Raw genomic sequence first — 26,057 nt, 5'->3', positions numbered from 1 at the left:
TTGGATTCTTTTTACTAATATTTTACTTATAACTTTACCTCATTGTAAGTGATACTCTAAAAATCTCTATTCTTTTTTTGTACTGGCTTTATCAAGCTTAGCTTTCAATGTTGCATTAATGTTACATAATGCTAATGACATTTTCCTTTATTTTCAACGTTCAGTAACAATTTTAGAGCATTAGGATTATTCATTTTTTGAATTTTGGATAGAAATTTTCTTGAAGTGCTTTATCAGTGGGGTTGTTGCCTGATAGCTTTATTTTTTTTCCAAAACAAGTTGATCTATTTTTAAGTGGTTTTTTTTTTCAAGCTCTAATCAGAACAACTTTTATAAGCTACATTTTTGTGGAGAATTGATCATTTTATTTAAGTTTTCAAATTAATTTACTTAGAAGCCTGCAGAGGAGTTTTAGTATTAAAAAAATTCTTCTGCTTTAATTATTTCCCCTTGTCATTTAATTTGTATATTTGTACCTTCCCCCTTTTATTTTTTTAAATTTTTTTTAATGTTTAATTTTGAGAGAAAGAGAGCATGCAAGAGAGAGCGGGATGGGGCAGAGAGAGAGGGAGACAGAGGATCCAAAGTGGGCTCTGCGCTGATAGCAGCAAGCCTGATGTGGGGCTCGAACTCACAAACTGAGATCGTGACCTGAGCTGAAGTCTAGCACTTAACCGACTGAGCCACCTAGACACCCACCCCTCTCTCTTTTATTTTGAATAAGTTAACTACTGTTTTGTTTTTTTGTTTTTTTATAAACTCGGGGATTTTGTTAATAAGATTTACTTTCTTAGTCTACTTCAGTATCTGTATTATCTTTATTTTCTTTATTATGCTTTTTGAATTTTCTTTCTATTTTAGTTTGTGAGCTAGGCATTTAATTCGTTAAATTTTTTTAATTGATTAAAGTGTTCAATACTTAGATTTTTTCCTAATCATTGCTTTAAATGTATTCCATAGATTATATATAATGTTTTGATTAAAATTATTTCTTAGAAATTCTGTCATATGTTGATAGTGGGATATTTAAATTGTATTATGGTTGGGTGGTAATGGAGCAGGTGAAAAGAATCCTGGATAATCTTGTTTTGAATGTTGACAAATGATAATTTCAATGACAACTGCCATATACTGAATATTTACCATGTACCTATCCGGTACAATGAAGTGATTTATATACATCATCTAATTTAAACTGTATAGCTTTGTTTTGAGCTACATATTATTTCCCCATTTTCAGATGAAGAAATTATGACTTAGATGGGTTTATGTAATTTGCCCAAGGCTGTGTAATGAGTAAATTGTTACTGTTTAAATTTATTTATTTTTTATTTATTCCATTTATTTTTTTATTCCATTTTGTTATTTCCGTTTATTTTTTATTTGTTATTATTTTTTTAAGTTTATTTATTTTGAGAGAGAGAGAGGACACGAGTAGGGTAGGGGCAGAGAGAGAGGGAGAGAGAGAATCCCAAGCAGGTTTGGCGCTGTCAGTGTAGAGCCCAATGCGAAGATTGAACTCATGAACCGTGAGATTATGACCTGAGCTGAAACCAAGTGTTAGATGCCTCACTGACTGAGCCACCCACGGGCCCCAAATTTGAATCCATTTTTGACTCCACAGCTGTGGCTTTTACTTAGGTAGTATATTGTGAGGTCACAGAGGTATCAAACAGTATGGCATAATTAGAACTGTTAGTAGCACAGTGTGACTGGAGTGAGGTTGGCACTTAATGGTATCATTTCTGGCTTGGGCAAGTAGTTCTTTGAGGTGCTGTTAACTAAGATGGAAAGCATGAAGCAAAGCAGGTTTCTATAAGATGATGGGTAAGTGTGACATCCTACTAAGCAGCTAAATGGAACTGTCTGGTAGTTGGGTAAGTATATGGGACTGGAGGGCTATAGGTGGTGTGTGCTGAGACATATGAATTTAGATATTATTAGCTTGTAGGTCATTATCTAAATAATAGGTTTTGAAAGTGGTAATAATAATGTGGACATTGGGAAGATCAGAGGGTGTAGGGAAGAGTGAAACTTAAGATTGAATGGAGAGGGGCACCTGGGTGGCTCAGTCGGTTGAGCGACTGACTTCGGCTCAGGTCATGATCTCATGGTTTGTGAGTTCAAGCCCCGCGTTGGGCTGTGCTGACAGCTCAGAGACTGGAGCCTGCTAAGGATTCTAAGTCTCCCCCTCTCTCTGCCTCTCCCCGACTCATGCTCTGTCTCTCTCTGTCTCAAAAATAAACATTAAAAAAAATTAAAAAAAAAAGATTTAATGGAGAAAGAGCCTGAAAAGGAAACAAGAACAAAATAGTCAAACTGTTCAGAGGAAATATAGGAGATGGTGGTATCGCAGGTGCCAAGGGAGGAAGTTCAGAAACAGGGAGGATCATGATAGTAAGTGCTCTGGAGAACTAAAGAAAGATCAAGTAAGAAGTGTTCATTTAACTTAATAGTAACTGAAAGGAAAATTATTATCTTAAATGATGGATCCAGTGGAGTCATGAGGGTTGGGGGAGGAAGAAAAAAAAAATGGAGCAAATCATTTGGAGACAAGATGTTTGGTTCTAAAGGGAAAGTGTGATAGGGTGGCGGTAGCTAGGGGAAAGTGTGAGGTTGAGGGTTCCTCCCTGCCCCTCTTCCTACTTTTCTCCCTCAGCCTCTCCCTTCCTCTTCCCCTTACGTATCTCTTTCCTTTCTTTTCCTTCTCCTCTCCCTCCCTTTATTCTACCCACTTTTCCTTCATGTTTTTCCTAATATGATATACTTGAACATATGTTACAGAGTGAGAATTTAACTTGGGACAATTTGACGTCTTAGATTATGGCTATAAATATGAGTGACATAAAGAGATGTTAAAATGTTCAAGTATTATATCAGAATGGTATTTTGAGAGTTTCTTGAACCCAGGGGGTTCCTGGGTGGCTCTGTCGATTAAGAGTCCAACTCTTCGTTTCGTCCCAGGTCATGATGCCACAGTTTCGTGAGTTGGAGCCCTGTGTTGGGCTTTGCGCTGGCAGCATGGAGCCTATTTGGGATTCAGTCTGTCTGTCTGTCTGTCTGTCTCTCTCTCTCTCTGTCCCTCCCCACTCCCCAACTGGTGCTTTCTCTGTCTTTCTCAAAATAAACTAAAAAAAAAAAAAAAAGACAAATTCCTTAAGTCTCCCCTTAAAAAAAAAAAAGTTTCTTGAATCCAGGATCATAGTCACATATACCCTTTATGCCCAGAAATAAATGTAATTGTCTGACAAATTTTAATGATCTTTGAAGTAGTAATGAAAATAATACCCGCACAGTGCTAAGTGTTTTACATACTTTAGTCAATTTAAGCCTTATCACCACCTCTTCGTCAGTTTTATAGACAAGAAAACTGAGGGAAGTTAAAGTTGCTAGTTGTTCTACACCTGCTATGGCAATAGGATTCTAGAGTTTATGCTGTTAATCACAAGGCTGTATTCCCTCTCACTGTACTATAGTACTTATTTTCATGCCTTTAAAAACTCATTAGTAATATTTTTTGTTACAAATTATAATTCAGAACTAGAAGCTAAACTATTTTGACATTTTAGGGAAATCTGTTAACAAGTACAAGCATGAATTGAAATTCTGGTTTTCTGTATTTTAGTTAAAATAGTGAAATGTGTGTGGGACAGGTAGAATCCCTTATACAGTATCTTAAAAATTCAGCATTATGACACAATAATAGCACAGATAAGATAATTGAATGATCCTATAGGGTACCAGTCAGAAATTGATATATTCTTTAGTTTTTAAATACCTAATGACCTTACAAATGTCTTTCCTCAGGGAAAAATGCAATTTCCATTGTGAGCTGCCTTCCAGAATTTATGGTAGAACTTCACTGACGTTGCCACTGATGCCAATGTGGAATAAAGGTCTTTATAATTTAGAAAGTCAAAATGTATACATGGATTACTGCTAAAATTCATTTAGTTACTCTTCTTAAACTTGAAAACACATAATGCAAATACTTTTGAATTTTTAGAAGAACATTTGAAAATAAAGTAATATAATCTTTTTATTTTATCCTTATCAGTATTTTTGTCTTATTTCATCTTGGCAGGTAGCTTTCCTTTCATGACCTTTGTATTTGAACCTAATCACAATCTAGTAATGTTTTGTTGTCAAACTAATTTCAACATTACTTTTTTATAGAAGCAATTCAAATTGATTTTAATATGAAAATTCTTTTGCCTATTAGAAAAGAAGTTAACACAGAGGCAGTTGGATCAGCTATTTTAAAGTAATGATTCCTCCTCTTAGGTCAGTTTATTGTAATAAATATTTAATTGATTTGACTTGCCAACTGGGTCATAGGGCCATTGCCTGCACGAATGCATCTGTCTTGCTCGCTGTTACCTTCTCAGTGCCCAATGCCTGTGACTAGTACGCACACTAGTGCTTTTTCTTAACTGAATGTGGATGGATATTTGAGTACTTTCAGTCAGAAATGCACTGCTTATGGTAGTGCATTATTATGTAAACACTAAGACACTATTACATTGTTTTATTGCCTAGGTCTCACATGGAAATGTCATGTTAAATTTAGAAATACTAGTTGTAGGTTTCAGAGAATGGTCCCTGAGGAATAGTCCTGGAATCTTCATTTTCAGTCTCATTGCTTTTACTTCCCTTATCCTTTCTCCTTTCCTTCCCTCTATTCTCTTTCTTCCTCTCAACCTATTCTTTCCTTTCTCTTTGACAATCCTTTATTTATTTATTCTCTAGTATCTGGAGTCCATCTTTCTCCAGCTTCTCCTGAGATTATACTGGACCATGACCGCTCTTCTCCTTCAGTTGGCTGCCTGTCTTCGGAACCCATCATTTCATCACCAGAGAATACACACACAGATGACAGCATTGTCAGTCAAACTGTTCCTAAAGCACAGGTAAAGACAAGTGTATTTTTTACAAGAAGTTTGCGTGCTTAAAAAATGGCTTGCTGGTTTAAATGAGGCCTTTCTGATTTTTTTTTTATTTACTTATTTTTCTGAAAGAAATATTTTTGTAGATATTTTGACTTGGAGGCTAATATCTAGAATTCCAAAAACTGAGTAATATGTTTTGTGGCATAATTGCAAAGTATTTAAGTAGCTATAGTTACCAAAATACAGTTTTGAGTATATCATTTGTTAAAATTGGCTTAGCTTTGCATTTCAAATCTTGGACTTCAGAAGAAAACAATAATTACAAAAAAATATTTCTCTGTTCAGGGAAGCTAACCCTGTGTTTTTAGATATTAGAATGTTCATTTCAATTTTAGAGTAGAAACCAAAAAGATAGTAGTCATGGGGTTTATTCATTCACATATTTATCGATCCAGGCATTGTGTTAGACGTTACAGTTAGTCCAGATTTCAAAAGTGAAGTACACAACCTTGAGTCACCTGTTCTCTTTACCTAGAGAGTGATGATCAAGTAGCAGTTATTGATAAATTTCAAATTCTGACTTACAATTTAAAATATATACAAATTCTGGATGTGTGTATAAATTTAAGGACTGGTGAGTGTCAGATGTGTTTATAGTTAATTGTATGCCTTCAAGCATAAGAAAACGTTTTAAATTTTTAGTGCTTTGCTTGCAAAATAATAAATGCTTTAGACTCTAAAGTTTAGAGACAGTTTATTTCTTAACTACAAAGATCAGGTTGTTGTAACAGTTTGAGGTCTTCTGTTGATTTACTTAAAGGGTGAAATAATTTCAGAACCTTTGCTACAACTTAATTTCCAAATGTGGTTTCTGGTGCCCTTTGGATGTTTTCATTATTGGTACAGTGTAAACTTTCCGTCTTGTGTATTTTTTTTTTTTTAATGTGGTTTAGATTCAGCAATCAACACACACTCATCTGGATATCTCACTTTTTCCATTGGGTTTAAATGATGAGAAAAGTAATGGAACAATTGCCCTTGTGGATGATTCTGAGGATCTTGGAGCCAATGTATCAAACATACAGCTTCAGCAGAAAATTTCAAGTCTGGAGATTAAACTCAAAGTTTCTGAAGAAGAAAAACAGAGGATTAAAAAGGTATATTTACATTTAAAAGAAAAAAAGTACATTTACATTTAAAGTAAAAAAGAAATGTTTGAATCGTATAAGACTTGAAACTTGATATAGTCCCAATGTCTGATTAAGAACTCATGAGTTGGGGCTCCTGGGTGGCTCACTTAGTTGAGTGTACAACTCTTGATTTTAGTTTTGGTCATGATCTCAGGGTTGTGGATCGAACCCCTCATTGGGCTCTGTGCTGAATGTGGAGCCTGCTTAAGATTCTCTCTCTCTCTCTCTCTCTCTCTCTCTCTCTCTCTCTCTCTCTCCTCCCCTCTCTAAAATAATTTTAAAAAATAATAAAAAAAATAAGAATTAATGAGGGGAAGAAGATGCTGTCTTCCCTTGGCTATAGATTTAAGTTAGTTTTATGAGTGTATCACTTAGAAAAGTCTTTGATAAGCAATTGCTAATCTTAGATATGTACTTTTAAAGATAGGAACATCTCTACTAGATTTTGTTCCTCTAATGTTTTTCTTCTGATTTATTTTTATTTACTTTGAAAACCGGTAGTGTTGTATTTCTTATATGATTAGAAGATGTGTAACATTGGCTTGTCCCTATGGGAAGTTACATATCATGGGATATTTGCCTAGAGTACTTAGATACGTAGCTATTTTAGTGAATTATTTATTTATGTTCTCATTTCTTTTTCCTACAAATATATCTATAAAAAGACTTTTGCAAATTTATAGAAAGTATATGTAGAGATAGTTTGTGCTGATTACAGTTAGTTTAGATGCTATTATTCATTTATTAGTGTAAATAATTTTGGTGTTTTGTTAATGTTAATATTGGTCTGGAAATGATAGGGGGGCATATAACCTGTAATATTGTTGAACTTTAAACCACACTCGTGTGAGTTCTTTCCTTACCAAATGTTTTATGCTGTGTTCATTGAGAACACTGAATATATTGTATGCCACTATAAAATATTATAACATTTATGCTTGGATTTTTCTTTAGGATGTGGAATCATTGATGGAAAAGCATAGTGTCTTAGAAAAAGATTTCCTTAAAGAAAAAGAGCAAGAGGCCATATCTTTTCAAGATAGATACAAAGAACTTCAGGTAAACCCGGTGAATTTAAAATTTAATATGTGCGTCTTTTGCTGAAGTATGTAGTGTAATTTCAAAAAGTGTTCAATAAATACTTTATGAAGGGTCAGATGTTTGCTTAAATATGTAAAATAATTAACCAACAATAGATGAAATTGATGATAAATGCCATTTTGAAAAGTATGAATCTGTGAGAAGCCCTGAGTGCTAGTTGAGACTCAGTTTAGTGTAAGATATGGTTTCTGATGGATGAAACTTAGAAATTGATTTTCTGGAAAAAGAAGAAATTGATATTCTGATTTTTCTTACTGTGACTACATTGAAAGAATTTGGAATCCTGTAAATTCCAAACTGAGATATTTAACCTTTTTCATAAATTGTAATCAGTGTCTCCTCTTCTTCCCCCCAAATTTTCTTAATAAACTTGTTTCTTCTACACTTTCCCATCTCAATAAATGATAGCTCTGTATTTGCAGTTGCTAAGGCTGATACATTTACTAACCATGTCTGTTCCTTTATCAAAACTTATTAGTTCTACCTTCAAAATGTCCAGGTTTTGACTATTTGTCATTAGGGTCACTATTCTAAGTCATCCTTATCTCTCCCTTGGAATACTAAAGGCTCTTCTGACTAAACTTTTTGCTTCTGTCATTGCCCACTTAAAGACCATTCTTCCCATTGCAGCCAATGTGATATGTTTAATACTTAAAGCTGATCATGTGTTTTCTCTGCTCTGAAACCTTCATGGCTTCTCATCTCACCCAAATTAAAAGCCAAGTAAGTCCTTAAAATGGTTTGCAAGGCAATGCATTCTCTTTTATACCTCCCTCCCCATCTTTTCCCTGCCTCTTTCTCCTCAATCATTGTGGCTTATCCCTATGTCTGGAACACTCTTCCCTCAATTCTCTGCATGCTTTTCTTTCTTGTATCATTCAGATCTCTGTGCAAATACTACTTTATCAGAGAAGACCTTTCCAGATAATACTGACATCCCTATCAACCTTCCCATTCTGTTTTGTTTTTCTCCATAGCACTTTTTACTCTTGACAAACTATATATTTAGATGTTTATTTGCCTAGATCATTTTAATGGTCTCCTAAGTGGTCTTCTAGCCTGTACCCTTGCTCTTCTCCTTAATGAGTTTTTATTTCAGCAGGTAATGTTTTTAAAAATGTAAATCAATTCATGTCCCAACCTCAATTCTCAGTCTCCTTCCAATATAAATCTTCTGGCTTCTCCAATTTTTCCAGCTATTTACTTACACCAAAGTTCTTAATAAGGTCCAGGTGAATGTGTGAGTCTGTGTTGGAGAGGGCATTCCTTGGCTGTTGGAGTGGTGAGCGGAGGGAAATGGTTTGTGATTCATTCACAGTCTCTCTGACTGGAATGCTCTTCTGTCTGCATAGATCTGTTAAAAGAAAGAAAAAAAGCAAAACTTGAAAATAAGGGAAAGGGTGAGCTGTGTTCCTTCACTGCCTTACGGGGATATTGTTTAATAGATTTAGGATTATATCAGAGAATGTACTTTATTTGACTCACTGTTTACTATTGATTGGAAGTCTCAGATATGTTGACATTCCATGTTAATTTTTTTTTCCAGAAGAGACGTAAGTAATATCTGTTAGAAAAGATAACTTAAAAATACTCTCTATTGTCCTGTAGGACATTGGTGAGTTTTTGTCTCCAATCTACCACTCTTAGTCTAACACACCATTATTTAAATTTTCTGTCTCTCTCTATATAAGAAGTATATATGGAACATATAGAGAGAAATATAGAAAATATAGAAATATAGGCTATATATAGAAAATATGGAATATATATGAGATATATATGTGATAAATATATATACACACATACCTTCAAATGCTCTTTGAACCAGTCTTAACATCTGATTCCCTCAATCTTAACATAAATTATTCATTTATTAATAAATGAGGAGAATAAGTTCTTGGCATATGTTCAATTTATATTTATACAAGTCACATTTTAACTGTTTGAAAATTATACTTTTAACATTCTCACTGAACCCTAGCTTCCTTCAAATACCTGCTCAAATGCTACTTTCTTGTAGATTTTTTCCTTGACCGTGCAATAGAAAATAAGACCGTCTGTAAATGCTTAGCATTTCCTAGTTACCTTTCTTTGCTTTTTTCCTCTTCCTCTTAGCATTTATTCACCTGTTACTTTGTTTTGATTTGGTTATTTTTTGTTTTTTCCCATCAGAATGTAATCTATGAGATTAGGAACTTTCCTTCCCAGTACCTAGAGCAATACCTGGCATATCGTGTGAGCTCACTTAATATTCTTGAATGAATGAATGAATGAATGAATTCACTAATATAATGCCGCCTGCTCCCCAAGGGCTAATTATGTTGTGTACAGCCACACTTACCAGCCCCATACTTGGAATTCTAGTGTTTATTGAAAGATGTAGTACTGAATACTAAAAGAACGTTGTGTTTTTTTCTGCCTATACTGAGTGACATTCTGGGCCCTTTAGTGAGACATATACCTTTGCAAATTCAGTTTAAGTTTTTCAGTCTATCTACGAGAACAGTAACACACCTGAGATACGATCGAAGACCTACATATACTTTGACCTTTTCACTGTAAAGACCAGTATAAATTCCAAGTGGTATTTTCATGGTTGTCATTTTGCTCTCACCATTAACAGTGATAAGAGTAACAACTTGAGTCTTGAAAACTCACATTCAATTTAAAAAGATCTGTCTTTTATAGGAAGCAGTACTTCCAAAGAAAACTTTTTTCAGATGATTTTGGTTCCGCACCAAGAAGGGTCTCTTTCCTTTTTATACCATGTGAATAAAAGGGTAAATTGACTTATGGAGTATTTTATCACCTTGGCTAGGTAAGTGACAAAAAAATGTATTAGGTGGTCTCATAGCCAAATTGAACTAAAAGGCAAGCATGCTATTTAGCAAAGCTTTTGGTTGTTGTTGTAGGTCTATGGCTCCATGTTGTTCTCTACATTTTTTTTTCAGTCTGCTTTTGTTCAGGTTGAATAGTTTTTATTGTTTTATCTTGTAGTATACTAATTTTTTTCTGACCCTTTCATTTTGGTTTTGAGTCAGTTTTTGCTGTTTATTTAGTTTAGTATTTTTCAGTTATAAAATACTGATTTGGTTCTTTATATCTTCTACTTCTTTGCTGAAACTTTCTTTTTTCCTTACATTTCAGTCATATTCATAATTACTTGTTTAAGCATTTTTGTAATGGCTGCTTTAAAATCCTTGTCAGATAATTTTAACATTGGTATCAGCTTATTGCTTTCTGTTCATGGTGTTTTCTTATTCAAATTGAGGTTTTCCTGATTCATGGTGTGATGAGTCGTTTTTAATTATATCTTATGCATTTTGGGCATTTTGTATGACATCTCGGATCTTGATTAAATCATGCATTTTAATTGGTCTCCTGACACTGAACATTTGGGGAAAGGTAGACGCCACTTTGTTAATCTCAGGTATAGGATGAGATTCCAGGTTTCCTACTTAACTGCCTTTAACCTCCTGGGTAGGAGGGGTACCTCCCTACTCCTGGGAAACAGTGGCATTTCAGGCCCCCCATACGCTTGGCTGATACCACCCTGCTTGGCAGGAAGAGAGATACCTTGTTACTCCTCTCCATGTGCTTGTACTGATACCATGGAGCAGGGAGGTCTTGTTACCTCTGAATGGTTGTAAAAGTTCTGGTTCCTCACTCAGCTTTTTCTGACACAGAAAAGGGGAGAGAGCCTCCTTGTGTCTGGGTGGGGATTCAAGTCTTTAAAATGCCTCTAAGTAAATTTGGTCTTCTCTGTTATCACCTCAGGGGGTGGGGGGTGGGATGGAAACCTCCCTGTAGCTCCTTAAGGTGGAAGTCTGGGCATACTTAGCACTTTGGCCTTTGCTCACAGAGATGGACTGGCGTCCTATTTTGTTTTTTCCGTGGGGTTCCGCTGTCATCAAGCTTTTACTATCTAAAAGCTTTTTGTTCTGCGGGGTTGCCCTAATTGTGGTCCTTTGGCTAGAGAGGTATCGCTTTTCTGGGGGTTTTTGTTTGTGCCCATTGGTATTTCCTGGTTGCTGACCATTCCAATACCCAGTTTGGGATGTATGAGGCTGAAGGAAAACTCCCAGAACTTATTGCTGCATCATTCCTTTTTGTCCCCAGGACCCTAGATCTCTCTTCTTACCATCATCTAGAATCATCCTACATTTGTTTTAAATATAATGTCTAGGTGTTTTAGCTGTACTTATTGAGAAAAATAGGGAGAAATGCATTATTTTCTCTTTGTAAGTGGAATAGAAGGGGCACCTGGCTGGCTATGTCAGTAGAGCATGGGATTCTTGGTCTTGGGTTGTGAGTTCGATTCCCACGTTGGGTCTAAAGATTACTTAAAAATAATTTAAAAAGTCTTTATAATTGGTATAGAAAAGAACATTCTGAATTTAAAATATTCTTTGTTGTAGCTATCGTAGGAAATTAATTTCAGTCTTAAAATACATTAAAACAGATATTTTTAGTACATTTTTTAAGAAATAGTTTACATAATCAGTGAGTCATTGTAAATAGAGGAAGGGCAAATAAAAATATGGATAACTTGGGGTGCCTGGGTGGCTCAGTCAGTTGAACATCCAACTCTTGATTTCAGCTCAGGTCACAATCCCAGGGCTGTGGGGTTGAGCCCTGGGTCAGGCTCCCTGCTGAGTGGGGAGCCTATTTAGGATTCTTTCTCTCTCCCTCTGCCCTTCTCTTCTGCTCTCTCTCTTTCTCTCTCTTTCTCTCTCTCTAAAGTAAAAAAATATATATGGATAAGTCAAACTGGGAAATAATTCATAAGTCTCTATATTTGCCTTATACTTATGAAGTTTGTGTATGTATAGTTGTATGTGTTAGACTTTCTGGAAATGTATTTTCGATAAAAATATTTCAATTGTATTGTAAAGACAAGGTTCATCAAGAATTTATTAGTATTTACTATCTGACCTCCTTTCTGGGGATATAGCCTTTTTTTCCAACTGATAGGAAGCTAGTTCAGTCTAATAAATTTTTAGGAATAGGAGGAGATATAATTAAATTTGTATCAAAAGAGACCATTGTATGTTAAATATATATATGAAATACTAGTAAGAGTGTTTTTTTTTAATTTTATTTTTTATTTTTTAAAATTTACATCCAAATTAGTTAGCATATAGTGCAACAATGATTTCAGGAATAGATTCCTTAATGCCCCTTACCCATTTAGCCCAACCCCCCTCCCACACCCCTCCAGTAACCCTCTGTTTGTTCTCCATATTTAAGGGTCTCTTATGTTTTGTCCCCTTCACAGTTTTTAATTTATTTTTGTTACATTCATCTGTTTTGTCTCCTAAAGTCCTCATATGAGTGAAGTCATATGATTTTTGTCTTTCTCTAATTTTACTTAGCATAATACCCTCCAGTTCCATCCATGTAGTTGCAAATGGCAAGATTTCATTCTTTTTGATTGCCGAGTAATACTCCATTGTATATATATATCACCTCTTCTTTATCCATTCATCCATCGATGGACATTTGGGCTCTTTCCATACTTTGGCTATTATGGATAGTGCTGCTATAAACATGGGGGTGCATGTGTCCCTTTGGAACAGCACACCTGTATCCCGTGGATAAATGCCTAGTAGTGCAATTGCTGGGTCGTAGGGTAGTTCTATTTTTAGTTTTTTGAGGAATGTCCATACTGTTTTCCAGAGTGGCTGCACCAGCTTGCATTCCTACTAACAATGCAAAAGAGATCCTCTTTCTCCGCATCCTCGCCAACACCTGTTGTTGCCTGAGTTGTTAATGTTAGCCATTCTGACAGATGTGAGGTATATCTCATTGTGGTTTTGATTTGTATTTCCCTGATAATGATTGATGTTGAGCATTTTTTCATGTGTCGGTTGGCCATCTGGATGTCTTCTTTGGACAAGTGTCTATTCATGTCTTTTCCCCATTTCTTCACTGGATTATTTTTTGGATGTTGAGTTGGATAAGTTCTTTATACATTTTGGATACTAACCCTTTATCTAATATGTCATTTGCAAATATCTTCTCCCATTCTGTCAGTTGCCTTTGACTTTTGCTGATTGTTTCCTTTGCTGTGCAGAAGCTTTTTATTTTGATGAGGTCCCAGTAGTTCATTTTTGCTTTTGTTTCCCTTGCCTCCAGAGACGTGTTGAGTAAGAAGTTGCTGCGGGCAAGATCAAAGAGGTTTTTGCCTGCTTTCTCCTTGAGAATTTTGATGGCTTCTTGTCTTACATTGAGGTCTTTCATCCATTTTGAGTTTATCTTTGTGTGTGGTGTAAGAAAGTGGTCCAGGTCCATTCTTCTGCATGTCGCTGTCCAGTTTTGCCAGCACTGCTTGCTGAAGACACTGTCTTTATTCCATTGGATATTCTTTCCTGCTTTGTCAAAGATTAGTTGGCCACACGTTTGTGGGTCCATTTCTGGGTTCTCTATTCTGTTCCATTGATCTGAGTGTCTGTTCTTGTGCCAGTACCATGCTGTCTTGATGATTATAGCTTTGTAGCAGAGCTTGAAGTCTGGGATTGTGATGCCTCCTGCTTTGGTTTTCTTTTTCAAGATTGCTTTGGCTCTTCGGGGTCTTTTCTGGTTCCATACAAACATTAGGATTATTTGTTCTAGCTCTGTGAAGAATGCTGGTGTTATTTTGATAGGGATTGCATGGAATATGTAGATTGCTTTGGGTAGTAGTGACATTTTAACAATATTTGTTCTTCCTATTCAGGAGGTTGGAATCTTTTTCCAATTTTTTATGTTTTCTTCAATTTCTTTCATAAGCTTTCTGTAGTTTTCAGTGTATAGATTTTTCACCTCTTTGGTTAGTTTTATTTCTAGGTATTTTATGGTTTTTGGTGCAACTGTAAATGGGATCGATTCCTTGATTTCTCTTTCTGTCGTTTCATTGTTGGTGTATAGGAATGCAACCGATTTCTGTGCATTGATTTTATATCCTGAAACTTTGCTGAATTCGTGAATCAATTCTAGTAGTTTTTTGGTGGAATCTTTTGGGTTTTCCATATAGAGGATCAAGTCATTTGTGAAGAGTGAAAGTTTGACCTCCTCCTGGCTGATTTGGATGCATTTTATTTCTTTGTGTTGTCTGATTGCAGAGGCTAAGACTTCCAATACTATGTTGAATAACAGTGGCAAGAGTGGATATCCCTGTTGTGTCCCTGATCTTGAGGGGAAAGCTGTCAGGTTTTCCCCATTGAGGATGATATTAGCGTTGGGTCGTTCATATATGGCTTTTATGAACTCGAGGTATGGTCCTTCTATCCCTACTTTTCTGAGGGTTTTTATCAAGAAACGATGCTGTATTTTGTCAAATGCTTTCTCTGCATTTGATATGAGAGGATCATATGGTTCTTGTCCTTTCTTTTATTGATGTGATGAATCACGTTAATTGTTTTGAGGATATTGAACCAGCCCTGCATCCCAAGTATAAATCCCACTTGCTTGTGGTGAATACTTTTTTTAATGTATTGTTGGAGCCAGTTGGCTAATATCTTGTTGAGGATTTTTGCATCCATGTTCATCAGGGAAATTGGTGTATAGTTCTCCTTTTTTAGTGGGGTCTCTGTCTGGTTTTGGAATCAAGGTATGCTGGCTTCATATAAAAAGTTTGGAAGTTTTCCTTCCATTTCTAGTTTTTGGAACACCTTCAAGAGAATAGGTGTTAACTCTTCCTTAAATGTTTGGTAGAATTCCCCTGGAAAGCCATCTGGCCCTGGACTCTTCTTTTTTGGGAGATTTTTGATTACTAATTTGATTTCTTTACTGGTTATGAGTCTGTTCACATTTTCTATTTCTTTCTGTTTCAGTTTTGGTAGTGTATATGTTTCTAGGAATTTGTCCATTTCTTCCAGATTGCCCATTTTATTGGCGTTAATTGCTTATAATATTCTCTTATTATTGTTTTTATTTCTGCTGTTTTGGTTGTGATCTCTTCTTTTTCATTCTTTATTTTATGTATTTGGGTCCTTTCCCTTTTCTTTTGATCAAACTGGCTAGTGGTTTATCAATTTAGTTAATTCTTTCAAAGAACCAGCTTCTGTTTTCATTGATCTGTTCTACTGTTTTGTTTTGTTTTTTTTTGGTTTCAGAAGCATTAATTTCTGCTCTGATCTTTGTTATTTCCTGTGTTCTGTTGGTTTTGGGTTTTATTTGCTGTTCTTTTTCCAGTTCCTTAAGGCGTAAGGTTAGGTTGTGTATCTGAGATCTTTTCTTCATTCTTCAGGAAGGCCTGGATTACTATATACTTTCCTCTTATGACCGCCTTTGCTGCATCCCAGAGGTTATGGGTTATGGTGTTATCATTTTCATTGGTTTCCATGAACTTTTTAACTTCCTCTTTAACTTCTTGGTTAGTCCATTCATTAGCAAGAGTTTTTAACGTTTTTTTTTAAAGTTTGTTCATTTTAAGAGAGAGCGCACAAGCAAGGAAGGGACATAGAGAGAGAGAGAGAGAGAAAGAGAAAATCCCAAGCAGCCCTCACATTTTCAACATGGAGTCCAATGCAGGGCTTGAAATCACGAATGGTGAGATCATGACCTGAACTGAAACCAACAGTCGAATGCTTAACTGACTGAGCCACCCAGGTGCTCCAGCAAAAGTGAGTTTTTAAATAGGGAATATATATTAAATTTCATGGTTGAATTATGGCGTGGCAGGCATCCTTCAGCTACCTGAAAGTCGATATATTCTCTGTAGCATATGGCAATCCATATATTTTGTATATTAAGACATATATAACGTATAGATCTTATAAATGTAGAACTTAATGAAATAGAAAAAATTTTCTGTTATCTGTGATGACAGAGTTAATATATTGGTGCCTATTTCTGTATGGTATCTTAAATAAGACCAAACATTTCAGAATACAAAGAGATAGTACTAACAAGACTGGATCAAATTAGCTGAAAATCCTTTCTCTTTAAAAATGTTGGTATGCTTATGTTTTTATAAGAATAGTATGTTTATTGTGGAAAATGTGGACAATTCAGAAAAATAAACATAAAAGAAAATTCCTACCTATTTCTCACCATGAACAAGTCAGGTATTTTCATGTGATCTCAATATAGGGCTCAAATTTTCAGTTTTGTAAGTAAATCTGCCTGTAATTAGACCATTGGTGGGTGTGCCTTTAAGATTTTAGTCTACCAGATAAAGAGTAATTAATAAATGTAGTGTTTGAAAAACCTTGAACGAACTTTCTTTTTTTTTTAAACATTAGCTATTACAGAGAATTCTAGCAGTGTTGTTTTTTGTGATATGGTCTAATTACCAGGATAGGTGGAGGGGTGTGAATGTGCCCATTACAGAAGGAAATAATGAATACTGTGAACTGTGCAGTACAATGGGGGCGTGCACTACCTCTCCTTTCCTGTTCTGTCCAGGGTGTGTAGCCTCACCGCCTCACCCGAGGAAGACAAGTGAGTCATGCTGCGTTTGTCAAAGGGAGCTATTTAGAGGACTTTTCACGAAACTTGAATAGAGAACTCCTCTTAGTACAACTTGGATGCCAATTTCTTTTGTCTTCTTTTTCTGACTCCCATAGCAAGTTAGTCTGCAGGTGTGAGGAGCACTGAAGAAATTGGGCAGCTTAGCAGATCACAACATCTCATAATGCTGCCACCCTAAAAAAAATGAATTAACAGACACAGCTGGTTATTAAACTATCATCTCTGATAGTTGTCAGAAATGTTAGCTATGGCTAGCTTTGGGCATTTTCTGGATAAACTTTGTAGAGGCTGGGCCTATTCTTCCAAGTGCCATTTCCTATCTGTTTGGGAATTAATTAAAAGAAAACAAAACAAAAACAATTATGTGAAAATACAGTTTTCATTTTATATAGTGTTTAAGCTGATTTCACGAATGGAATTTATACTGCTTCAGGTTTCTACCTATATTCTGTTGCTGATATCACAGGTTATACTAATTAATATGAATAGATATTATTCTTAATGTTTTTGTATACTTTTTAAAAGTGAATACTAGTCAGATGTTGGATGGTTGGACCCTTAGCCAGAAGCTATTTTGATAATTGTGCTTTATGGTACTTGGCTGAGGGTAGATTTGAGCAGTGGCTTAGTACCTCTGAGCATGTAGCTTGGGGAGCCAATATGCGAGGAATTACCCAATTCTGCACAGGTAACCCAAAATGTAGCTGCAGTCCTGCCAAGATGTAGAGTATGCTGAAGGAAATACAGATTAAGCTTCTCTTGAAGACATCCTATTCATTCATTGATCTTTAAGGATGATTAACAGCATTCTAAAGAAGAGGGAAAAAATGAAAGGAAAATAAAGATTTTATGTTTTGGTTGGTCTCATGTGCATTTCATTTAATACTGTATTGAAAAAATATTTATATTTTTGAGAGAGACAGAGACAGAGACAGAGACAGAGTGTGAGCAGGGATGGGGCAAAGACAGAAGGAGACACAAAATCCAAAGTAGGTTCCAGGCTCAGAGCTGTCAGCTCAGAGCCTGGTTTGGGCTTGAACCTGTGAACTGCGGGATTATGACCTGAGCTGAAGTTGGACACTTAACCGACTAAGCCACCCAGGCACCCCATTTTTAATACTGTATTTTAGATTGGGTGAGATATTGGGAAATGAATACATTTCAGTTGTTAGGAAACTCATCCCCTTTAAAATCATTATAAAGGGAGGGGCACTGGGTGGCTCAGTCAGTTAAGCCTTAGACTTCAGATCAGGTCATGGTCTCAAGGTTCATGGGTTCGAGCCCTGCATCAGGCTCTGTGCTGATGGCTGGGAGCCTAGAACCTGCTTCAGATTCTGTGTCTCCCTCTCTCTCTGCCCCTCCCTTGCTTGCATGCTCTCTCTCTCTCTCTCTCAAAAATAAACATACATTAAAAAATTTTTTTAGAGATGAAAACCTAAAAAAAAAGTATAAAATCTCTATAAAGGGGGAGTCATTATAGCAGATGCATCTAAGAATTTTTTTCTTATTCCAAAATGAATTGTCAAATCCCATGTAAATTGGGAAGACTTTTTTGTCAAACTGTATTAAAAAAATAAGTGTTGAAGCAACAGGTTTATATATTTTTAAAATTTATTCAAGACAAGCTGGTAGAATTACACATATAAAAAAGCATAATTTTGAAGATATTTTATTTAATGTGTCAGTTATACATTTCTTAAAAATAAGATTTTGGATCAAAGTAATAAATTTAAAAATATTACTTTATGTAGTAGTTTTCACTGATTTCTTGATTTTATCACTGATTTCACTTCCTTTAAATTTTGAAGCCATAGTCCTCAGTCATGGCTCACATTAGAATCTCTAGGAAAAGCTTTAGAAAGTGCTCCAAAACTCTCTCACCAGTTAAATGATGTGTGTTCAGGTGGTTCAAACAGCAAAAGCACATGCAGTACAAAAGGTATAACTGTACTGAAGAGCTCACTCCTCATCCCCTGAACAATCCACTTATTTCCTCTTCTCAGTAGGGAACCACTGTTGGTTCCTTTATCCTTCTAGAATCTTTCCTAATGCATACAGAAGCCAACTATGAATGAACAAATGAATGAATGAATGCATAAATACCCTTACTGTTTTAGATTGAGAAATGTACTTTAATTATTCGTTTTAAAAAATTTCCTCCATATTTAAGAGTATTTCTTGGAGGGGGGCATTTGGGTGGCTCAGTTGGCTAAGATTCTGACTCTTGATTTTAATTCAGGTTGTGATCTCACTGTCCCTGAGATTGAGCCCTGCCTCAGGCTCTGCTCTGACAGTGTAGAGCCCGCTTGGGTCTCAGTCTCTCTCTCTCTCTCTCTCTCTCTCTCTCTTCCTCTCCCCAATCCCCGTCAAAATAAATATTAAAAATTTAAAAAAGTTTTTCTTGCAGGCCCTTCCATAGTGGCTCATTAAGAGATTTCTTACTCACTTTCCTTTTTACAGTTATCTGAATATATCATTCCATTTTTTCTATTATGAAGTATTGCTGTCAAAGTCTTAATTTCAATCTATTTTTTTGATTATTAATTTTCTTTAGAAAAACAAATTTCTAATTTGTTTTGTTTAAAGTCAAATAATTTTATTAGAATATGCCTAGTATTAGTCAGTCTGGGTTGATTTCCCTAGATTCACAATGTGTCCTTGTAATACACATAGTTTCAATTCCTTTTTTAAAATTTCAGGGAGTTTTTATTAAATTATAAATTTAATCCTTGTTTTATTTCTTATTTTTTTCCCCTCTGGTGACCCTTATCTTATATGTGTTGGATAGTGTTTGTCTTCTGTTAGCTCTTAGTGTTGAGTCTTTTTCATTGCTTTCTTCATTTCTTTTTGACCTAAAACATGTTTCCCCTTGTATTTTATTTCTCTTAAGGCATTTTCAATTTAGCTTATTTGGTCTTATGTTCTTTTTAGTTTAGTCATGATTTCTGAAATGATTCATTCTATTATAAATCTTTCCTGAAATTTCTCCTATCATTTGAGTCTTTCTGTGTTATGATTTATGTTGTTCCTTAAGTTTAAGTTTATCACTTAATATCTTTTAGTTCATTTTGAAATATAAGTGTGGAGTTTTAAATTTATTTTTTTAATTTATATTTTTGCTGTGCTTCTGTTTTCTGTAAGGCTGTCATTTGGTTCCTTCTTTTATATATATAATGTTCTATGGGGTTTGACTTTAATACTTTTCTGTTATTTGTTTTTATACGACATTAGTTTTCTTGAACTTTTAAAAGAGAAGAGTGGTTGAAGATAGTTTTATGCCCTCATGATTATGTAGTTCTCTGTATAGCTTTTAACAGATTTTAACAATTTTAACAGATTAAAAAGTTGTTGCCACGTTTATAGATTTTTCTGACTGTTCCCTTCTTTTTAAAAAAATTTTTTTTATACTTATTTATTTTTGATAGAGAGAGACAGAGCACAAGTGGGGGAGCGGCACAGAGAGGAGACACAGAATCCAAAGCAGGCTCCAGGCTCCGAGCTGTCAGCACAGAGCCCGACGCTGGGCTCAGACTCCCAAACCATGAGATCATGACCCGAGTTGAAGTTGGACGCTTAACTGACTGAGCCATTCAGGCGCCCCTGACTGTTCCCTTCTACTTTTATCTTGAAACTCTCTTTTTCTTCTCTCTTTATTGTCTCTGGCCTGGTCAGTTTAGTTTCTCCTCAGTCTGGGGCTTTCTCCTGAAATTATTTAGTGTTTATTAGACCCCGGGTCTGCTAGGCCATTGATAACTTACTGAGGACTACTTATACTTACTCCCTATTGGAATATATAGGCCCTACGGTTTCAGCTGCTCTCCTTATATTGGCCTGCTTACCTCTCTGGTTAATATCTGTTAGCTCTTTTGGAGTTCCCATGTCTGTCTGATAGCCTGTTGCTTTCGTCTTTCTTGCACAAAATCTGTTTCCATGAAGGTCTTGGGACTGTTCACAGTTTATCTTTACTTGCTCGTATTTTGACAGCCATAGAACCCTATGACATGTATTTTTGTGAAAGCTATTGCATATGAGTTTTTGATTCTACTTCTATAGGTGCCCTGTGTTTTTGTGAGGGACTTTTGAGAGATCTGAAAACTGTACCACCACTACTGCCATGTATCCACTATCCACTCACTGTTGTTTATTTTTAAAGGGAATTGTCTGTGATAGGAAGGGTTACATACATGCTATTACTGAGGATGCTTACTTCTTAGGGAATTAGCAGTAGTTTGCAGGGAGTTGGAGGACCCAATCACACTTGATAAAATTTGAGGGAAAATACCATGTTTTATTTTTGTATACTATTATTTGATACTTGTAGGTGCCTGTGAGAATTGTTGAAATGAAGACAATGTCTAGAGAATAAAAAAAAAAATGCTTGGGATACATTTATGCTGCTGCTGCTTTATGCTTTGTTTTTGTTTTCAATTTTATAGAAAGTCAGTTATATTTTCCTCAGAGTCATTTAATTGCTCATGCTTCATTCCATTTTTTAAGTAAAGATAATAACTTCAAAAATTAATTTGAGGGGTGCCTGGGTGGCCCCAGTCTGTTAGGCGTGGGATTCTTGATTTTGGCTCAGTTCATGATCTCACAGTTTGTGAGTTCAAGCCCCATGTGAGGCTCTGCGCTGGCAGCTTGGAGCCTGCTTGGGATTCTCTCTCCCTTTCTCCTTGCCCCTCCCCTGCTCACACTCTCTGTCTCTCTCAAAATAAGTAAGTAAACATTAAAAACAATTTCATGAAGAGGGTATTTTTGAGTGTATCTGTGGAGCTGCTACTTATTTGATTCTTTGTTTTTCTATGCATGTAACTTGTATTTGTACCTTTTTATCCGCCTCTGTAGATACAGACTACAACATCATAATTGATATACTTAATAAGGACCTTAAGTCATTCTCTCCCACCTCCAAAAAAGTATTAATTATCTTAAGAATAAACTTTGTTTTATACTATTTCTCTTCATTCACTATCTTTAGTCTCTAATTTAGCAGTTAGCAGTCTTTCCCTAACTTAGGTGGTTAGCAACTTTTTAATGAGGATCATTTTTAGAAAATAAAAATTGTATGTTTTTTTCAAAATGAAAAAAAGCTTAATCTCTTGTTTATAAAAACGTTAGCTTGTTTGGTACAGTTTAAACAATGGGACAAAATTATGAACATTTTAAGAAGCTCCCCCCAATTTTATGATCAAAATAGACAGTTTTAAAAAGAAGTAAAAACAATTTCTTTAGTACTTTTCTAACCAATGTAAAAAAAATGTATACTTTAAAATTGGATTATTTGTTACAGTAGTAGTATGAAATTAATGTGAAAATTGAACTTTTAGTCCCCCCAAATGCCAAGATTTGGGGGGATTTTTGAAAACTGTAGTTTTTTTGAAATTTCATGCTTATTCATATTTGAAGGCAGTATGTGATTTTTCCCATTCCTGTTCTAATAGTTCAGAAGTCAAATTGTTCTTTTATTTACCAAAACTTTTGAAGTCATTGGAAGAATACCATCTTCCATTCTACAGGCTAATTGGCCATTGTGGGAATGTTTTCACTCCCTCACACAAGAATAGAAATTTAACTTGTTTGCAGTATTTCCTCAAATCTATGCTGACATAGATTTTTTTAAGACACACCATTAATTTACTAATAGATTTTTTTTTTAAGTTTATTGAGAGAGAGGGAGGGACCGAGGGAAGGAGGGAGAGTGAGAAAGAGGGAGAGAGAATGAATGAATCCCAAGCGGGTTCCGCACTGTCAGTGAGCCCAATGCGGGGCTTGAACCATGAACCGCGAGATCATGACCTGAGCGGAAACCAAGAGTCACATGCTTAACTGACTGAGCCACCCAGGCAACCCAATAATAGATTTTGAGGGGACAGAAAAGACAACATTAAGTGTGTATTTCCATACATCCTAATTTTGGAGATCTTAAAGTATGATAAAATATACATCTTTGATTTGATGCAGTACATAAAATTTGTATTCCAAATACTTTTCATATTTAGCATTTGTAAGTAGTTTAGTTAGAAATATAAAATATTTAAAAACAATGAAACTAGTAAACTGTTTCAGTCAGTTTAAACTAAACTTCAACTATTTCAGTAATGAAATGAAGTGTTTTCTCCTGTTTTTAAATTTGAAAATAGTTCCTCAATTTAAATGAATTAGCCTCATTAAAGAGATTTCCAACAGAAAAAAATATTAATACCAAGAAATGGATTGAGAGTCTATCTTAAATTTAAGTCCTATCTAACTTCTCAATATGATTCTGCATAAAATGCCTTCATGAAGCATGTATTACCTCTGTATACTCGGTTTTAAAATTTTTAGTCATTTTTAATTGTGAGTGATTCAAGCCTAAATGCTAATTTCATAGCTATAATTCCTTTAAAAGTTGTTAGTACATGTCGACTTGAGATCTGTGCTAATGCAGGGGATTATATGGACACATTTTAGAAATGCTATAGAATTGTTATGATGATACTTATTCTGTGACATTGAATTTTGTCTTTATTTTATTATTATTTTTAATTTTAATCTTTATTTTTGAGAGAGAGAGAGAGAGAGAGAGAGAGAGAGAGAAAGAGAGAGAGAGAGAATGGGGGGGAACAGAGAGAGAGGGAGACACAGAATCTGAAGTAGGCTTCAGGCTCTGAGCTGTCAGCACAGAGCCAGAATTGGGGGTCGAACTCATGAACCGTGAGATCATGATCTGAGCCAAAGTCGGGTGCTTAACCGACTGAGCCACCCGGGTGCCCCTGTCTTTAATTTATGTTAAAAATTTAAATAACTTTTAAAATTGTCTCTTTAGCATATAATTAGATAAAATATAATTTTAGTATTTATTTACAGTCATTCCATATGCTATTAGGATGTTTGTAAGCATATTTATCACTTTGGGGCATGTTTTATCTTCTTTACTAGATTGTAAATCATCCAAACAGTATTCTTAGATTGCACACAGATTTTTTTTGTATCCACTAATATTTTTGAGAAGTGCTTAGTGATTATGTGTGTGTGTGTGTGTGCACAATGGTATTGCCAAAAAATAGGAAAACATGGACTTACAATGTGGGTAAGCCTCATTCTCAGACAGTGGTGAGGCAAACCTTTTATTTTTGAATACTCTAGTTTACAATCTCAAGGGATATATTTACTGTATTTCCTTACTTATCTGAGGTCAAACTCTGACCTCAGCCATTCTAGAACAAAGCCACAGGCCTCAACAGTAAATTGAAAGACTGGTTTGAAGCAAATTTATCTAAAATCTATGTATTTTATTTGATAGGTAAGTCATGGAGCCTTTGTCTCTCAACCAGACAATTGAGTATAAAGAAGTAAAGGCTACCCAGACTCATAGTAGACCAGAAATGAATGTTGAAGGAGAAGACACGCCCAAAGCTTCAAAATCTGAGAAATTTTTGAGTAGCTTAGGTGGCTTCCAAGGTCTGTGTTTTCTATTATTTGTTCAATGGATTATTTGTTTAGGACTTTTCTCAGGCAGGAACATTAAATGTGGAAAGAGGTGACTTTAGGGATATTTGCTATGTGTTAATAGATAAGAGTTGCTTTGTATAGCTCTACTGTCCCTTCTTCTTTACTTGTTGAGAAGCGTGTGTGCTTTTATATATTCTGTCAGAAGGAGGGGAGATACTGTAATTTTAATGGGAATGCACAAGGAATTTACTGTCTAAACCTTTTCACAATACAGATATAGTGGCTTAAATCTACAACTTTGGAAAGATGATTGTATACAATAAATGCTTTCCGAGCATTTTATGATTGGTTTAGCTTGTTCATTACTACCTCATCTTCATGCTTCACCTCTCAGCTGACAGGCCACTTCCCGAGATAGCTTTCTTCTGACTTCTCTGGCTGAAGTAGTTCCTCCTTTCCCTCCTTTCTCACTCCTGGTTTACTTTCCTCAAAGTAGTTAGCAGAATACTGTTTATGTATTTATTGTTTGACTGTTTCTCCTTTCTCCCAGAATGTAAGTTCCTGGAGGGAGATATTTTCTCATATTTAATCATTACATTATCAGCTCCAAGAATAGTGCCTGACACATAAAAAATACATGTTGGTTGATTGATTGGTTGACTGAAACGTGTGGCTTATGGAGTGCTATAGATTCAGTCTTCGCCTCTCCTCTCCCCCTCCCAGATTCGTACGTTGAAGCCCTAACCCCTCATGTGATGGCACTTATAGGTGGAGCCTTTGGGAGATAATTGGGCTTCAGTGAGTTCATGAGGGTGAGGTTCTCATGAGTGGGTTAGTGTTCTTAGAAGACAAGACACCAGAGAGGCTGGACACTCTCTTCCCTGTGTCCTGTGTGGACACAGCTAAAGGACAGATTTCTGTAAGCCAGAAAGCTCTCACCAGAAACTGACCATCCTGGCACCTTGATTTTGGATTTCTAGCCTCCAGAACTGTGAAAAAGTAAATTTCTGTTATTTAGGACACCAGTCTGTTATTTTGTCATGGTGTCCCGAGCAGACTAAGACACAGAGCGCAGGTGTTCTATATTTAAAGCTATAATGTATTATTTCATCATCCATTTAACACTGTTGTCATCCATCTCTATGCTAAGATTTATTTGGATTCAGTTTTAAAAAGATAAAAGTCAAATATGTCTTAGTTTATAAGGTTTCTAAAGAAACTTATGGTTTTTGAAGGAAGTTTTTGTGATAAAAGTATTAGGCGCAATGTGTATTTTCTTTCAAGCTAATACATGTATGATCCTTGTATCCTATTAAATAACATCTTATAAGAAAACAGTAGATTTGGTTTCAGCTGTGGATACAGAGTAGAGAGCATTTTAATAATGAAAAGTAGAGGCAAATATACTACTTACTCCATCTGCTTCTAAAATTACCGACTAACTGCCAGGGGGTTTCACAAGTTACTGCGGTGTCTGAATTCACAGAGCAGCACGAAACCTGCAGTCTGAAAAAGGCAGCCTTCATGGCAAACACTAGCCTGCTCTTTACTGCATAGGAATTTATGGATGTGGCAACAGCTCCAATCCTGCTTCTGCTTTAAGAATTTACCAAGGACCTCACACATTTTTGAAATCTTTGACCCCTCTTTTGCTTTCAGTTTCATTAGACTTTTTCCTTCCATCATTTCAAAGCTGTTCCCCACTTGGTTTTTTGAAGTCTCTTTTATTTTGTTGTAGTTTCTTTTTCCCAAGTAATCTGCTTCCTAGACAGTTTCTTTTTCTTTTTTTCAGTAAGTGTGTATTTTATGTGTGTCTAAATATATGGTCTCTTTTTTATTATTTCTTCTGTCTTACAAACTTTCTCTTGCTCTTTTTCTTGAAACACATAATTTTTCTAACAGCATAGTGTAGTGAAAAATTCAAGTATTTTAGAAAACTGTCATGTCGTAAAAATTGCCTATAATTTCATACCTTACAGATAACAACTTT

At 35.4% G+C, this 26,057-nt stretch overlaps 1 protein-coding gene across 20 annotated transcripts in view; it reads left to right on the top strand.

Annotated features, from left to right (window-relative positions):
* CCDC91 (coiled-coil domain containing 91) overlaps positions 1-26,057 on the top strand; it is a 353,160-nt gene that overhangs the window by 122,074 nt on the left and 205,029 nt on the right. For 17 of the 20 annotated variants that reach the window (XM_058743233.1, XM_058743225.1, XM_058743235.1 and 14 more), the window contains 3 exons: positions 4,750-4,910; positions 5,843-6,046; positions 7,034-7,138. In XM_058743233.1, the coding sequence (XP_058599216.1) occupies positions 4,750-4,910; positions 5,843-6,046; positions 7,034-7,138 (470 nt within the window). Of the gene's footprint in view, positions 1-1,689; positions 1,828-1,854; positions 1,878-3,807; positions 3,897-4,749; positions 4,911-5,842; positions 6,047-7,033; positions 7,139-26,057 lie in introns of those variants that run through there. The other 3 variants (XM_058743237.1, XM_058743238.1, XM_058743239.1) reach the window with 3 other exon arrangements.

Source organism: Neofelis nebulosa, chromosome 8 (assembly GCF_028018385.1).
Source record: "Neofelis nebulosa isolate mNeoNeb1 chromosome 8, mNeoNeb1.pri, whole genome shotgun sequence".
Classification (NCBI taxonomy): Eukaryota; Metazoa; Chordata; class Mammalia; order Carnivora; family Felidae; genus Neofelis; species Neofelis nebulosa.
The sequence above is the reverse complement of the archived record's forward strand: the minus strand, read 5'-3'. Positions and strand labels throughout refer to the sequence as shown.